The sequence below is a fragment of the Centruroides vittatus genome, unplaced genomic scaffold (assembly GCF_030686945.1).
Source record: "Centruroides vittatus isolate TY-2023 unplaced genomic scaffold, ASM3068694v2 contig_634, whole genome shotgun sequence".
NCBI lineage: Eukaryota > Metazoa > Arthropoda > Arachnida > Scorpiones > Buthidae > Centruroides > Centruroides vittatus.
In genome coordinates, this window is record NW_027122389.1 from 424,661 (window position 1) to 441,038 (window position 16,378).

The 16,378-nt window shown below is 32.4% G+C and overlaps 1 protein-coding gene across 1 annotated transcript in view; it reads right to left on the reverse strand.

The window, feature by feature from the left end:
- Nucleotides 1-2,738, reverse strand: part of LOC136979750 (UPF0711 protein C18orf21-like) — a 60,885-nt gene extending 58,147 nt beyond the window's left edge. The window contains exon 1 of the mRNA XM_067275774.1: nt 2,619-2,738. Coding sequence (XP_067131875.1) covers nt 2,619-2,716 — 98 coding nt within the window. The 5' untranslated portion in view covers nt 2,717-2,738. The remainder of the gene's footprint in view (nt 1-2,618) is intronic.
- Nucleotides 2,739-16,378: the final 13,640 nt, after the last annotated feature.

Consider the following 16,378-nt stretch of genomic DNA (forward strand, 5'->3'; position numbering starts at 1 on the left):
TTATAATAAAAACAATTTAAAATAATTAATTCTCTGTCTTATCTCAATAACATAAATTATGAAATTTTTCTAAGAATTTTTCAGAAACTTCAAAAATTAATCTTATGAAACTTCAGTGCTGTATGACTTTACTCAAAAGCATTGAACCTATCAATAGATAGTAAAAGGATTTTCTCAATTTGTGGTAATATTGCAAACAAAAGTGAAAAATTAATTGCCTTCTCATCTTTTTAATGCTTTTGTATACTTAACATTTTATTTCAAAGAAAATCCAAAAGATATTTAATAATCAAACAGATTTGAAATTCTACACTGAATTTAAATAAAGCTTGTTTCTAAAATTTCTGGTCTGTTTACGAATTTAATTTTAAGAATTCCCAATATAGTCATTTAATCGATTCAGAATAGATTAAATTCATTCATTTCTAGTAACGATAAATTACTATGGCAAAAATGTTGGTATTAAAACTTTTAAAACTTCAAAAATTTAAAAAGCCGAAGATTTGATATCCCTAAAATATGTATTGCTAGGAGATCAAGACAAAAATTTCCATTAAACCTAGTATTTTTGAGCTTTCCAACCCATCTTTAAAGGTATCAATACAATTCTGATGGAAAGCACAACTCTGACAGCCGGTAAGAAAGAATCTGAGTTGTGCTTTCTGTCACATTGATACCTGAATACAGGCTGGAAAGTCTGATACTTGTTTCAGAATGCTTACCGATCAACTGGTTAGTAGCAGTGGATGCAATGGCATAGCGAGGGGGGTGCAACAAGGTGTATCGTGCACTGGGTGCCACTTGCAGAGGGGCGCCCAAATGGTCTCCAAGACAAACTATATGTTTCTGGAGGGGGGAGGGGGTGCCAATAAAGTGTCGGGCACCAGTTATGCCCCAGGCACCAGTTATGTTTGCTACGCCACTGAGTGGATGTCATCACTGGTATTTCAGTCTGTCTCTAACCCACCCTCAAAGATCAATGAGCTTGCTAGCACCTGGTAAATCACCAGATTCTGGTAATTTATAGGTTAACATTTTTCAGTGACATCCAGTCTCAGTGGTTGAACTAGTAAGCACTTCCAAACAAAACTTAGGCAGGCCATACATTCAAGTTTGGTCAGGACAATTCTAATTTGAAGGTCCTGTCCCAATATCCTGGCCTGTTTGTATGTTGTTTCAATAGGATATAATAAATAAATATGTAATTTAATTACATTTTATATATATTATTTCATATTTGAGTAAATTTAAGGACAAATGGTTTTAAGAACGTGAATAAATTAATTATTCACAATACACCTTAAATACACTTCCAATGCAGTATTTAAAATCAAAAATGTTTTTCGTCTCACTCACGGGGTTCTTTTACGTCGTAAACACTACTTATAGAACATTGGCTAAGACTTTTTAAATTTGAAATGTTCTACGGCTTCCGTTCTTCAGACATCACTTTAATTTTGAATAAATTATGTTGTTTGCTTTAAATTGATACTGTCTTGGCAGATATTTAACACAACTCTTAAAAATATTTGTGTTAACAGCAAGAAACCAATGTGCTGTCTGATGCATGGCATACATTTATTGATAATCACCTTATGCATAGTAAGCCATTTGGATCTCTAGTGTTGATTATAATATCCATATTACTTAATGCTTGACGATATTTTTGTTAAAAATTTGCATTTTACTTTATATATCATGATCAGTTTAAAACAATCATCATAATATATTTGAAATTGAAATGGCATCTCAAGAACAAAAGTAATAGAACATTCCAAATTTTATAAATATAACTCACAAAAGTAAAAATTCACAGATCAACTCCGAAAGGAAACAAACGTTTCGATCTGCGAGCTGAATTTTTGTTTTTGTGAGCAATATTTACACTTTTCATCCAGTATACGACGTGTTATTACATTCAAAACTTAAAAAGTCTCAGCCAATTTTCTGTAAACAATGTTTTTAACCCAAAGCAAGCTCCTGAATGAGAATTAAAACATTTATGATTTTAAGTACTCTACACTGAGAGTGTATGAAAGGTGTATTATGAATACATAATCAATTTTAGCTTCCATAATCGGTTAATGTTACCTTAGGTAACTAAAATGGCAGCACTTCAGTTAGGTTAGGTTCATTTGGTTAGGTTAACTACATCTTTAGTAGACATTTCCTTTTTTTCTTTTGTTCAAGAACTACCGTGAATCAATAACTAGTGACGTTAAACACTGGGCGGCCTGCCGGTGGCTCCCCTCCGGGAGGAGCCCGTCGGGAGCACGAAGTTGGAAGCGCTGCCATTTTAGTTACCTAAGGTAATATTGACCTTTATATAATATTAAATTAATGTAACCCTTGGTACCAAGATGGCGGCTCGTCTCCGATTCCAGCAAGGAAACAGTGAGACACACGTTATAACCTAACCTAACCTATTCTAATAATTTGGTTGCTAATAATTATGGTAATTTATTAAAATAGGTTAGGTTAAGTTACAACGTGCGTCCCACTGTTTCCTTGCTGGAATCAGAAACGAGCCGCCATCTTGGCACCAAGGGTTACATTAACTTAATATTCAAATTGTTCATAGAAATAAACACTCTTAATTCTCTAATAATTCAACTTACAGAAAATATTTGGAAATTTCTGAATGCTGCGTTACAGTTCCTAATTTTTGCAAGTGTTTAATGGTTTTAAAATAAAGAGCATCGTTGTTAAATTCCATTATTTCTTTGCAGTAAACGTCAACACAAACACGTGTTAACCCGTTTCTTTCGATTTAAAACTCACGCTTTTTGCGTCCAGAAATAGCACTAAACTAGCCAAACACAACTTTTAATTACTCTTTTTTTAAAAAAAAAGTTTATATATTCAACTTTCTCTGTAATAATTCGTAATATATTTCGTAAATAAATATTAATTTAACTTATATTTTACGAAATCTTAAATAATAAATTTACAATAATCGGAGGCCGTTGACGGCCGAGCGGCTAAGAAGGTAGCCGCCGTTCTGGAGGATCCAGGATCGAATCTGGACGTGTCAAAATCCCCAGGAATTTTTCGGGAGTGGTCCGATACGTCGAGCCCCGTCCCTCACCATCCAGCCACCCCGTTGTGGGCCTGACCGAACCCATAATGGGCTTGCTAAAAGAGACTCAAACCGTTTGGTATCAAGAAATTATAGTGAGCTATTACGTCTAAATATTACGGAAAAAAAACATTTATTGCACTTCGTTTACGTAAAATACTGTCCAGACACGGGACACGGATTCCTTTGTTAACCTTTTTTATACTCTACATTCCGAGGCAATAATGTTCCAACGAATATAAACCCCGGGTCAATGAGGTTGCCAATACATAACAAAGCCTACCCTAAAATCTATCCACGGACCCTTGGGATGACACACGTAGATGGTCCCCAGGTTAAGAACTTCTGATCTAAACTTAGTTTTTCCCTACAGACTTCAATACAATCCTTTCTGCGTTTAGTGAGGGATCAGCGGAGCAATTTTGATCACAGGGCTTCAAAAAATTAGGGTTTTATTTAAAGCAGGGTACAAAAATGAAAGAAATTAGTTATTTTTACGAGTGTGAAAAAACTTTATTTTATTTTATTCATTTTGATTCGCATATTTTTATAGCTTTCGGAGAGAAGTAAACTTCATTAGCTGGGCATATATCGAAATTTTCACATATATTCCGATTTACTCCTCCTGTTCTGTTTAGTATCTTCTTTCGTAGCTTTTTAATACGAGAATAAGGTCCGTCAAGAGGGATAATTGGGAATTTTTCCTCGAATCCTTAGAGAAAACTTAGGGACCTGTAGCGATTTTTACTTCTATAAAAAAGTTTGTTTATTAACAGAAAATAAAATTCGTAACACTGTTTTTTGACAAGACTATATCTTGTCTATAAAATTGTACTGCCGTTTATGTTACCAGCTTAGAGGTATGAAGGAGTACATGTCAAGAGTTGATATTACAAGTATTAGGTATGAAAATACAAAATGGCGACCATCTACAAACAGGCAAAACAGGCACTTCACCCCACCGAAGTCAGGTGGGGAGAGTACCACCCGCAGTCATTCTAAAAAGTGAACTCCGACCTTAGGACCGAACACGTAGTATCTTCTATGTTAAATAAAATTGTAATCTAATTTTGTAATTTGGGAGTGCTTCAGATATGACGTTAAGACAGGGTTTTATGTCGTTACAAGTGGTTTTTTTAACATCATCTAGTATAGTAAAATCGTGGAACCGATAAAAATTTGACGTGTAGGGCAGAGAGCGCCACCGCGCGACCTTCGTCTTCTGACCTCACTTTGCTCCTAAACTCTAACCAGGGGAGACATCTTTTTATTTCATTTAGTTAATATTTCGATTGGACAGCCGTGCCGATCTTGGATTTATACCATATCTCGACACTATATGTCGCGTAGCCGATACAAATTAAGTAAATTACCAGTTTCTCAGTTAATTTTTACCGGCAGAACAAAAGACGCAGAACACGTGGTCGAAGTCAACAGACAAGGTAGGACGCAACCCAGTATTGTTTGTGCAAAATAAAAAATAACAATTTTGGACGATACAATAGCCACGATTTTTTTTCAAAAACGGAATTTTCGTTAGGCATCGACAAGAATTCAACCCGGGCCGACAGGCAACGGAAAGAAATTTCTACATTGGATAGGTTAATTTCACCGAAAATGCATCGTGGCCGGCGAAGTTTGAACGATCGCGCTCAAAACCAGCGATACCAAAGAAGATTGGAGAATGAGAACGAGATCCGCCTTGAGAGGCAAGGTGATCCCGCTTAGTAGTGAGTCTTGTCCCAAATACGGCTTTGCCGTTTTACTTCTTATTAAAGAAGCATTCTACTTATTTCTTTTGTTCAAAAAAAAGATGAAAAGGGCTTGCCGATCCCATACAAACTCTCGACGGCCTTAAAATGAAAGAGATCTCGATCCCACTTTTATTTGGTATTACCAGACTACCGTTAAAAAATTATAATCCTACACCATCAATTTAAAATATGATATCGATTGTTTTCGTTTGCATTACAAACAAATTTAATCTACAAAAATCTGTCCTTTAACGTATTCTAATGATTCGCGATCTTCCGCTTGTCATTTCGTCATCGAATCTACGTCAGTTTTTATGTTTACGTTTAACATTCCCTCCTACACAAACATGTAGGAGTAAAGTCGTACAACATTCTAATATCGTGACGTTAAACGAACCGCTTGCGTAATTTTTCCTACGTCACATTTGTCATTAATAAATAATCCTGTTTACGAGGACGATAAATTCTAAATTCGTAAATAAATATTATCAAATTTAGATAAAAAGGAATACGTTTTATGAAACTAAGTGGAAACCTGTTCTTAAGCAATTATTTCCTAAAAACAGAATTAATTTTGTTTAATAACATATTTTCGCGTCAGACTCGTTCGTGTTTTCATACGGCACACTCCTACGTCATTCTTACACTTTCTTATAATGAGGAAGCGTAAAATTACGTCAAATTGGGGTAACGGTGTGTACTATTCTAACGAAACGAATGTGCCTATAAATAAGTTTGAGAGTTTTAATTTAAAGAATAGAATTTTCATCTCCTTTTACGATTTTATGCTCTACAACTGCACGCCTACCACTCGATTCATTTGCATATTTGCGTGCGAATGTCCCACGAGTTACGCCTCTAGGAGTATACGCATTCGACTATGTAAATTTTCAATGTACACAGTATACGCATATATATTGCACCGAATGCGTACACTTTTTTACGTACGAATATCATTTTACTCTATTAATTTCTATTATGAAATTACTCGTATAAACGTTTTGAAACGGATACCTGCAAAGGAGAACGAATTTCCCACACAATGTTATTCTTATTTGAAAATTATCTGAAATTCTCGAAAAACTACAATAATTATCTGATTTTTCCATTTCTCAATAGGGGTCATTACAGACCCCTAAAATTCCATTTTACCCTTAAAATTCTTTTTAAAATTCCATTAACCCTTAGGGGTCTATAATGATCCCGTTGCGAACCCTGTCTTCTAGGATAACACCACCACTTAAATTTTGCTATTTGTTGTTTTTGCCACCTTCGGCGAAACGATGCAAGAATGTAGGTCGAAGTGGTTTGGCCACGTAGAGCGAAGAAGCGACAATTATGTTGGAAAGAAGATCGGAAAACTGGTAGTAAAAGGAAAGAGGAAGACCAAAGATAAGGTGGAAGAAGACTCGAATCGGGGGACTTAAGAGAGAAGAAGCCTTTGATAGAGAGAAATGGAAGAAACGTATTAGAGAAGGAAACGCCGATCCCATATATACATGGGAAAAGGCGAAGATGAAGAAGTCCCTAATAGTCCACTCGAGATTAGAAATGAGTCCCTAATAGTCCAAACCTTAATTAAGTGTTCGTTTCCTTAACGAAAACAATTGTTTTTCAAATGAGTTTAAGTCGTGTTTAACGTGTATTATAATTGTAATCGAATCATCTGTATCGTTAATAATATAACAAGGCGAAGTAATAAAATACTGTAATTTTTCACCTAATCGCCCATGGGATTATGTGTGACTGCTGTTATGAGAAAGGTAGTTGGTTAATGCATATATGCAATACTGTATTTTATTACATATTTTCAAAGAATACTAGTGTGAGGAGGGTATTCGAAAACTAGGAACTACTGTCTTAAAACTTGAATATGAAAGTCGATTATTATGGTATAATTTTTTGTTCTCAATTTGATATTTGTTAATTAACTATTACTTTATTTAAAAGCTGGTGATTATTATGAATAGCAATTATTTTATTCTTGTAATGAGCAATATAATTTCAATAATGATTATTCTAATACTAAAGGACCTATTTTGGTATTATTTTTCAGAAATTTTTTCAGTTTTATCTATTTATAGAAAGCTTTGACGATATCTTTGACAACACTGCCGAACAGTAAAGCTGACGTGATAATAAACACGAGAAACTATTTCCGAACCTAAAAATCTCGCACATAATTTTTAGCAAGTACTTTAAATGTCATCACAATAAGAATTTCATTACCTACACTACAAAACAAGTTTGAATCTTCTAATGTACAGGTGAGGGTTCATTCATTCTTTCCATTACTAATAAATGTTGATTTATTCAAATATACTGTTAAATATTACTTTGTCGTTGTTTTAATATAGAATATTTTTTATTGTAACAGTATTTTTGAAATCTTGCACTATTTACGGTATTGCCTTTGCTGTATATTTAATTGTGTATAAGCTATGTAAATATATAAATATTTTTTCCCATGATAGATGCTGTATTGAAAAAGAAAAATAGGCACAAGTGGAAAATGTAATTAAAACGTGGCTGAAATACTCTAAAGAAAAAACTGCCGGGGTTAGTTGGCACCAGACGACTGTTTCTTGGTCTTCCTCCGTGCCTATTCTGTACAAACGTGTTGTCTAAAACTAAAAATTTGTTTCTCTTGAAATTGTCAACTCCATCAATGTTAAATTTAAACAAACGTTACAATAAATAGGTTGACTTAAACTTTTTATAGTGTTTGTTTGAACCTAAAGTTTATGTACTGGGCTGCTAAAATGATCTAATTACAACAAAATACGAACATTAAAAAACAATGCTTTTTATTGAAGACACGTCTGAAACATTATCTTAACAAATCTTACTAACAAGAATAAAAATGTTTATTTTGGAAGACACAAGTCAGAGAAATGAGAAAGAAAATGGAAGGAATTCTTTCTAAAAGAAACTGTCCATAAAGGTCCTAAGAAATGCCTAAATTATAAATTAGGACATCCAGGGTACATTGATAGGCGGACATTATGATGTTCTGAAGATGTCTAGCAGTGTACTGTAAATGATGTCTTAATATCCTGTGTAGTGGCGTAGCTGCATGTTCAGCGCCCTGGAGCAAGTAGAATTGGTGCAAGTAGAATCGGAAGAGGTCTCGCGCAATTTATTTTGAAAATTTAATTTTAAAACATATCTAATTATTTTCATTTAAAACCTTACTTAGCAATTCATTTCAGATTCGAGGCATTTCAACAATAAGATATTCAATTTAATAAATGCAAATATAACAATACAACAAAATATAATTCTTTAAGTACAGAGTACCTAATAATATTTACTATATTGTTTTTTTCTTTTAATTCTTTCCACCCTGTGGACACTCTGTGGACTTACTAAAAGAGGCCCTTGAGGCCTCTTTTAGTAAGTCAAGTCAACAATAGAATAGCCGGGTGGTGAAGGATGGGACCCGACATATCCAGACGGACCACCCACCGAAAATTCCTGGGGATTTTTCGACCCGTCCGGATCCAGGGTTCCTCAAAGCGTTAAGATGCCACCTTGACCGCTCGGCCATCCGGCCTTTTAACTACATAGTATATAAACTGTATTGACAAAATATATGCAAGTTTAGTTTCGTAACAAATACATAAAAACTTCAGGACTTGCTTTTTCGTTTGGAAATCGGTCAACCACGTTCTCCAGATCAAGTTGACAAGTTATTGTTTCTTCAATTGTTGTTATAGCAGAGCTAAGACGGTATTGTGACATGCTGCTTTTTAAATAAGTTTTAATTAATTTTAGTTTTGAAAAATTTCGTTCTGCTGTCGTTGTCGTCTCCCGTAAAGTTAAAAAAAATGTGGCATGCTACAATAATGTCGGAAAACCTATTGAGGCTGCGATGTGAATTAAAAGTAGTTCGGCAACTTCGATTATAGAAGTAATTTCTTTTATCTGACTATAAAACACATTTTAAATCGAAGTAATTGAGGTCCAAAATTAGGCAAAATATCACAGGGATATGCCGATTCTAAAAATTCTGATCCTTCCAGATCATTTTTATCAGATGACGCGACAAGATATGCAGGTGATAAGCTCTTAAAAAGTGTAGATAATTGTCGAACGGATTTAAATCTAATTGTTAATTGATTAACTATTACATCAAAACTTTTTTTTACAAATGTTTTAACAAATTTATATTTCGCCCTTTCTAATTTGGCGCCCTCATGATTCCTGCGCCTGGAGCATTTGGCTCCAACTGCTCCACGGTAGCAACGCTTCTGATCCTGAGTCTAGTGGCGCACCCAGGGCGCCAGAGTCTTGGCACCCTCCAAAGAAAAACAAAAACAGAACACTAAAAATTTTCCAAACATCGTTTCTTAATGAAAATCCATTTTGTTTTTATTTATATTATGTCGTGCTTTCTATTTCTATACTATTAATACTTATGAACTAGTGGTCACATAAGGTGGAAATCTTATTGAATTCGCATTAAAAAAGCTTTTAGTCGTTTAGCTCTGCTCCCCCCAAAATTAAATTACGAGTGCGCCGCGGCCAGAGTCTTACATTTTTCGGATGTCCCAAGGATGTATTTGTATTGTTCGATGAGCGTTTAGCGATGGATGGGTACTTAATTGCCCATTGCACACTTAAATTGCCATGAGCGATTGAGTGAGGATTTATGGTAAGAGTAGGCCTACAATTAGGGAAAATTCTGACTTTATTGACCCTGTAGTAAAAAAGACATGTTAAACCAATTAAAATACAAATAAAGATTTAATAATAATAGTATTGTGATAATTAACATTAATTTAGCCGGTGATTTTTCTCTACTGTTTCTCGCAGTAGACCTATAGTCTTTAACAATAAGTAATACATAATTACTGTATTATATAACTGAAGTAAATGTTATCAGTTTAAACACTGCAATTCGAGTAATTAATAATTACGGTAACGTTTAAAGTAGTGGTAACCTGTAACTGATAATGATTGCGCGTTATCAGCCATGTGAAGCCGATAATTTGAAAAAACAATTTAATGAAGACTACACAAAGACAATGATAGGCTTATTTATAACCCAAACACTACTAATACAATTAGCGAAGTTTTACGAGTGTATTTTAATTAAGCACGTATTAGGACTTTCTAATTCCGATAACATTAAACGACTGATCATAGTATCCTGGATTATAATAATAGTCTACTGTTTTTAGATTAAAAACTTGTAAAAGAAGTCTGCAACAGGGCTTTATGAATTTGGAATGAAGTAGAAGTTCGTTAATCCGGCATTGATCTGGTCTCATTGATGCCGATAGCGGATTAATTAACGAATTTCTACGGTACTAAGCTATACTGAGTTAAGATTGACCGAAAAACCTGCAAAAACGCTAATGAACAAATTATATTTACGAAATCAGCGTTCGCAATGATTCTTGCGCATTTAATACTGTAGGCCCTACATATTTTCCAGATATACAAGTTACTATGTTTGTGCGGTTCGTAAAACGTACACACGGGCGGAATATTAGCACGAATTCGGATTATCGGTTATTTTTCTTAGGATGCTGGATTACCAGGCATTCTCGGATTATCGGACTTCTATTGTATTATATTAAATTTCCTTCTATTTTGCTGCCATTTCGCATCCCGATAACGCTTCATGTAGTGTAAACAGCGAGTTATTATACCATAATGTTTTTTAATGATCTCGGAAATTGGTAATTGGGGTATTCTCATATGTTGAAATCCATTCTGCAATTTACTCCTGTTTTAAATGGTTTAGAAAACATTCCCCCTTTTTCCACCTGTAGTTTTCCTATTATATTAAAACATAATAGGAAAACTACAGTATTGTTTGAAGATATATATTATTAAGTAATATTATTTCATAATAGTACTATATTTCATTTTCGTGTATGATCAACGGCAGAGACATCCAACATTTTTACGTAGAACCTCAGATTGTAGTGTAGGGCTAGTCAAATACTATCGTAGAAGGCATTGAGAATTGATATGTGCGTAAAATTTTATAGCCAGACATAAAAACACATCTCCCCGAACCAGCGCCGGATTAAGCCTCTAGCGGGCCCTAGACAAAATTTAAATTGGGGCCCTATTTAAATAAGTTGCTTCTAAACAAATCTTATATAATGTGACATTAGCGTAGCTAGCATGGGTGACACCCGGTGCAGATATCGTGGTGTCACCTCAAGTCAGACCGTAGTGTCACCCTTTTTAACTGTTTTATAAAACACTATTGAATTGTAATAACTTCGCACTCGAGCAACTTGAACGCTACATCGAATATGCGATGTCGCGACGTATAAGTTTAAATTTAGAAAATGAATCATAACCATACATCAGTATTACTATGAGAGGCGGCCCTAGGAATATTTCTAGATGGTGCGAGAGATCTCGTGGGAGAGATTACTTCTGACGCACGGATGGCTGTTGACCTTTCTTTTTTTTTTTTTTTTAGGCAATGGCTAATGAAGCCGGGCCCTAGACATTTGCCTACTTTGCCTATTCGATAATCCGGCCCTGCCCCGAACACTTCTGGACTCATACATGTGCAAAACAAACTACTGGTGTAGTATGTCGATACTCATTTTTCATTCAGTATTCTGATTTTATTAGTAGCTAACATCCTGAACAGTGCATGATATGCGTTTTCTATTATATAAACTTATTAAAAACGTGCTTTTCTAGCCTGTTTACCCGTGATTTGTACATTCTATAATCACCTTTGCTAACAACTATTGGGAAAACTATCCTTTGTATAACTGAAATAACACTTATAAAATAGTAAAATACACAGATTTGGATCAAAATATATACCCTTTATGGCACTGAACATTTTTGATGTACAGTTAACAATAAAACGAATAAAGTTTTGATATTTTCTACAACAGATTTAAAAAATGGTTTCTGAGAATATTTGTTTTAATGAATATATATATATATTCATTGAAATGAAAAATATGTCTTCTTGTTACTGTAGGTGTTCACTAACTCTAGTTAAATACAGTACATTATTTTATGTCTGTGAAATACCCATAATCACTCATTAGTTCATCTCTGGTTCATAAGTTTGAATATTCTCTAAGCCAGTTTCCAGCATGCAAATTAAATTGTTTTTAATTAATTAATTTAACTAAAATCACTAATATAATCACTAATACTATTGCAAAATAGTCAGCCAGACTCAACTCAAACCTTTGTAATTTTTAAAATACAAAAGAGAGACTTTATAAATTAATATTTTTAAAAATATTGATTTATCAAGTGGCCAGAATCTCTATAAATGTCAATTTGAAGTTATCTATAGGCTCACTTCCATTTTCCACACTGATTTTAATTTTTACTTTTATTTCTATATTCTCCTAGGTATCCTTATCCATATTGACAGTTGAAAATCTCAAAGCAGTTCTTGGTGACTAGGTCCCGATTTGATCGGGACACTCTCAACTTCAGGGGGATATCACAACATCCTGGCCAGTATGTAGTTTTTTCATGAAGAGAGGAAAGGTACCAAATCCTTATGTAAATTAATTGAGAATACAGAAGTTTTGTCCTAAAAAGAACATTGTTGTTTGAATTCTTGTCCCCATTTTTGGTTAATTTAAGTAACACCTTATGTTACATGTTTTGGTTAAAAATGATAATAATGGCATTTTTCTAGGTATGAGGAAACTTAAATACATTGAATTGTAATGGGGCACATTGAGAGGATGGGTGCTTCTGTTGCATCTCCTGGTTTGACATCATGAAAATCTCATAAACCTATCTGTGATGGAATTGAGAAATTTTTCTTTTGTAATGCCCTAAATTGTCTGCTGTTTTAAGTCTAATCTTCAAGACCATATCATATTGTATCTACTTGGATTTATCATCTAATCAATTTGTCATGAGATTTTCTCAATTGGAAGACCCAAGACACATTCTGAAGCAGGTCTCTAATGATTCCTTCTTAAACTGAAAAAAGTAGCAATGATCTATGTTTATTATGATCAGAATTTGATACTTGTATTTTTACCCTAAAATTCAGTATCAGACTAACATTACTTTCAAATCATTTTATTTATTAATATATGTAATAAAAGATAAAGTAGTCATTCATTAAATTGAAACAAACATAACAGATAATCTTTAAAAGTTACAAATTCATTATAATACATTGAGAGAAATAACTTGATTTCAATAAATATGCTTTGATTAGGCCTACTTTGAAAATTTTTTGACTATGGTATATGCTATTGCTGGCTTCTGAAGATAAAGACCAACAAGATAATTTCTTTTTCAGTTCCTAACAATGGGCATATAGCCCAAAAATTCTAAAACAGTTTAGCTCCAAGAAAAGAAGTTTAAACTGGAAGAAAATTAATAATTGATCAAAATAATTCTTTCATTAATATCATGTAGCAATATTGTATTTTGGGATATTTAAAGTATATTACTTTTGCTGATCATAAAATAATCTCAAAGTTAAAAATTCTTAATTGACTGGAGCAAGAAAATTTTCATGTAAACACCAAAAAGCAAACTGATGTTTAGAGAAATGATTTATTTATTGAAATTTTTAACATTTACATTGAGACTGACTGTCTTCAATTGCATAACAGCACTTTACTTTTTTTCTGAAATATGTTGTTAATAATTTAAATTAAATTATTCACTAACCTACATTTATTGTCTCGATATTCAGAAAACGCAATAAATAACTTATGTACTCTCAATGCCGAAATTTTTATATATAACTGAAATGTTCAAAGGTTAAAGCACACTAGTGGCCGACTCGGTAAACCCACCAAACACCGGTAGTTGCCGGCGAGACGGTGCTCGACTAACAGGTTGGCCGCGCGGATTTTTCCCAGTTTCTTTTGTGCATCTAATACTTAAATATGGATGTTTTTCACAAAGTCCTCCGGGAGGCATTTCTCGTGGCTGATCATCTGTGTTGTATTGCTATATTTCATAAAACCAACAAAAGTTAATGTGAATCAACAATTTTATATTGTAAATGTATTAATATAATGATCAATTGTACAAATTAAGCAAAGATTTCTATTAAATTATAATAATCATAGTTCCATTTCACTTTTCATTTTTTAGTCAAAAACATTAAATATATTTTACTAAAGAAATTTGACCCGAAATCTTAAATGGAAATAATTTCGATAAGTTCAGTAAGGAAAATAAATTATAAAAATATAGGATCCCAAATTCGAAATAACGAATGACCAATCGTTCATACATTTTCATTTAAAGGGAGTTTTGGGGTTATTATATCAACGCTTTTCGACGTTAAGTTGACAATTGCATATTATAAAAAAGGTTAGTTATACAACAGAGCAAGACAATATTCTTTCGTAAGAAATACATCACATTTTGATCAGAATAGTTTCAATCCTTTCTGTACAGGTCAAGATAGTGAAAGAGAAAATTGTGTATTTTGCAATATTCTTAATACATCAACAGCTGAATTCACAATTAATGCAATATGTAATAATTACGTTTATAGACTATGTTTGTAAGCAGAATTTATTATATATATAAAAATTATAGTAATTGGTTTTTATAACAAGTTAACAAATACAAATAACATAAACATAAATACAAAAATATATAAAAATAAATAAAGGTGTATTCATTGTCTAAAAATAATTATTTTTATTGTGTACCAGACAGAATTAGTATATGGGAGTACTAATAGTGCTTTCATTGTTAAATTATGTACAGTACAGTTGCTACAAAATGTTAACAAGCACAAAAGTAATTGTAATAGGCTAATGGCTTTAGGCAGCTATTAATAATGCATGAATGCTTATTTTCACACACACAACTTCCATCTCTTATTTGTTTCTTCTATCTTGTTTGAGAATCAAACTGAACATACAGAAACTATAATCTATTTCTTGTAAAGCATAATCAAGAATTGTCAAATATATTCTCTTATATGAAAATAAATATTAAAAATTGAACAATTTTTGCAAAGATTTTCTTACCATATTGATTAAACAAATAGAATGTTTGACAATATCAAATTTATATAAAGTTTTGTGCCTATAAGAAACATGCTAATAAAATTGTTAAATTATTACTGGTAAATGAAATTGTCAGACATAATAACTGATGCTTTTGGGCATTCAATGTTTATGTAGGAAAGAAACTGTTTTTAAAATTTTTCATTTGTAAAATTTTCAGGTTTTGATAAATCGATAAACAAAACAACTGTTTAGTACAAGCCAACAGTTTTATTGAAAACCAAGAATGAAAAACTAACAATCCTTGGCTTCCAACAACTAAACTGATACCGAAAAGCATTTCTGAAATTAGGGATAAAACATATATAGTAGAATTTCTTAAAATAACTAAATTTAAATTAAAAATAGATAAAATAATTATAACACAAATAAAGTTTTTAAACGTATAAATATACTGTAAAATTTAAAAAAATAATAATAATAATAAATGTTCATTATGTAAATTTTGAAACAGTTTTTTATAGAAAGAAAAAAATAAGCAAGATGTGTATGACATGAACAATGCTTGGGTATAGTTACCAAGTTTATTTCATTTCTCTTCTTTCTGTAAGAGATTATTTTCAAAATTTGCATAATGGATATTTATTATTTTTTTTAAAATTGCTTACTTTATTTATTTTTGTATTTTAGATGATTTTTTCATATTCTTTCTATTGATATAGAAATTTATTCTGATATAGCATATTCTGTTGAAATTGTTTTGTGTATTTGAATTTATTTGTTCTATTGTAAGAATTTCTGTTGTATGTAATTTAAAATATTTTCTGCATTACTCTAATCTGTTAATTGACTTATTGGAAACTGGTTAGCTACATATTTGGCTGAAATTTTTTATTAAGTGTTGGTAATCTAAACTAAGTACTTAATGTGGTGAAATGTTTTTACTTTATCATTATATTTGATATGTCTTTTTAATCTTATCATAATATAAAATATTCAAATTACACTAGACAATGCAACTTGGTACATTTATGTCTGTTTTCCGTTTTTATTCTCTCGTTTTCCAACAAGTATATCGTGTCTCAAAAATCAAGAAACACATTTAATGAAGCTAAGTTACTGTATATTTCTTAAACTGGTGCTAATCTGATCGGGAGGTAAAAAAATTCAATCTTAACCAGTAGAGACTGCAGCGAAGAGGTCCTCACACGTTTAGTTAGTAGATACAATTAATTTACATTATTATTATTTTTTGTGCTGTGTCTGTTCTATACAATTTATAGTTTGTGATGTGCTAATGTTTCAATGTTTAACTTGAAATTTGAATATTGTAATTTGATTTATATGCTCGGATACATTCCCTCTTACTTTCCCAATCATTATTTGCAAGTATGGGCTGCTGGCTAGTCTTTTAAAGAGCAGAGTACACTGTATGTCACATATTGATCAGAAATCTGCATTGAGTGGTTAAATGAGTATAAAGAAACTATATTTTCTATGAAGTGAAACTACTTAGGAGAGAAATGTTCAGGAATATAGAAATCTATAGTCCTAAATATCCTTTTGAAAACTACTCATTAATAAAATAG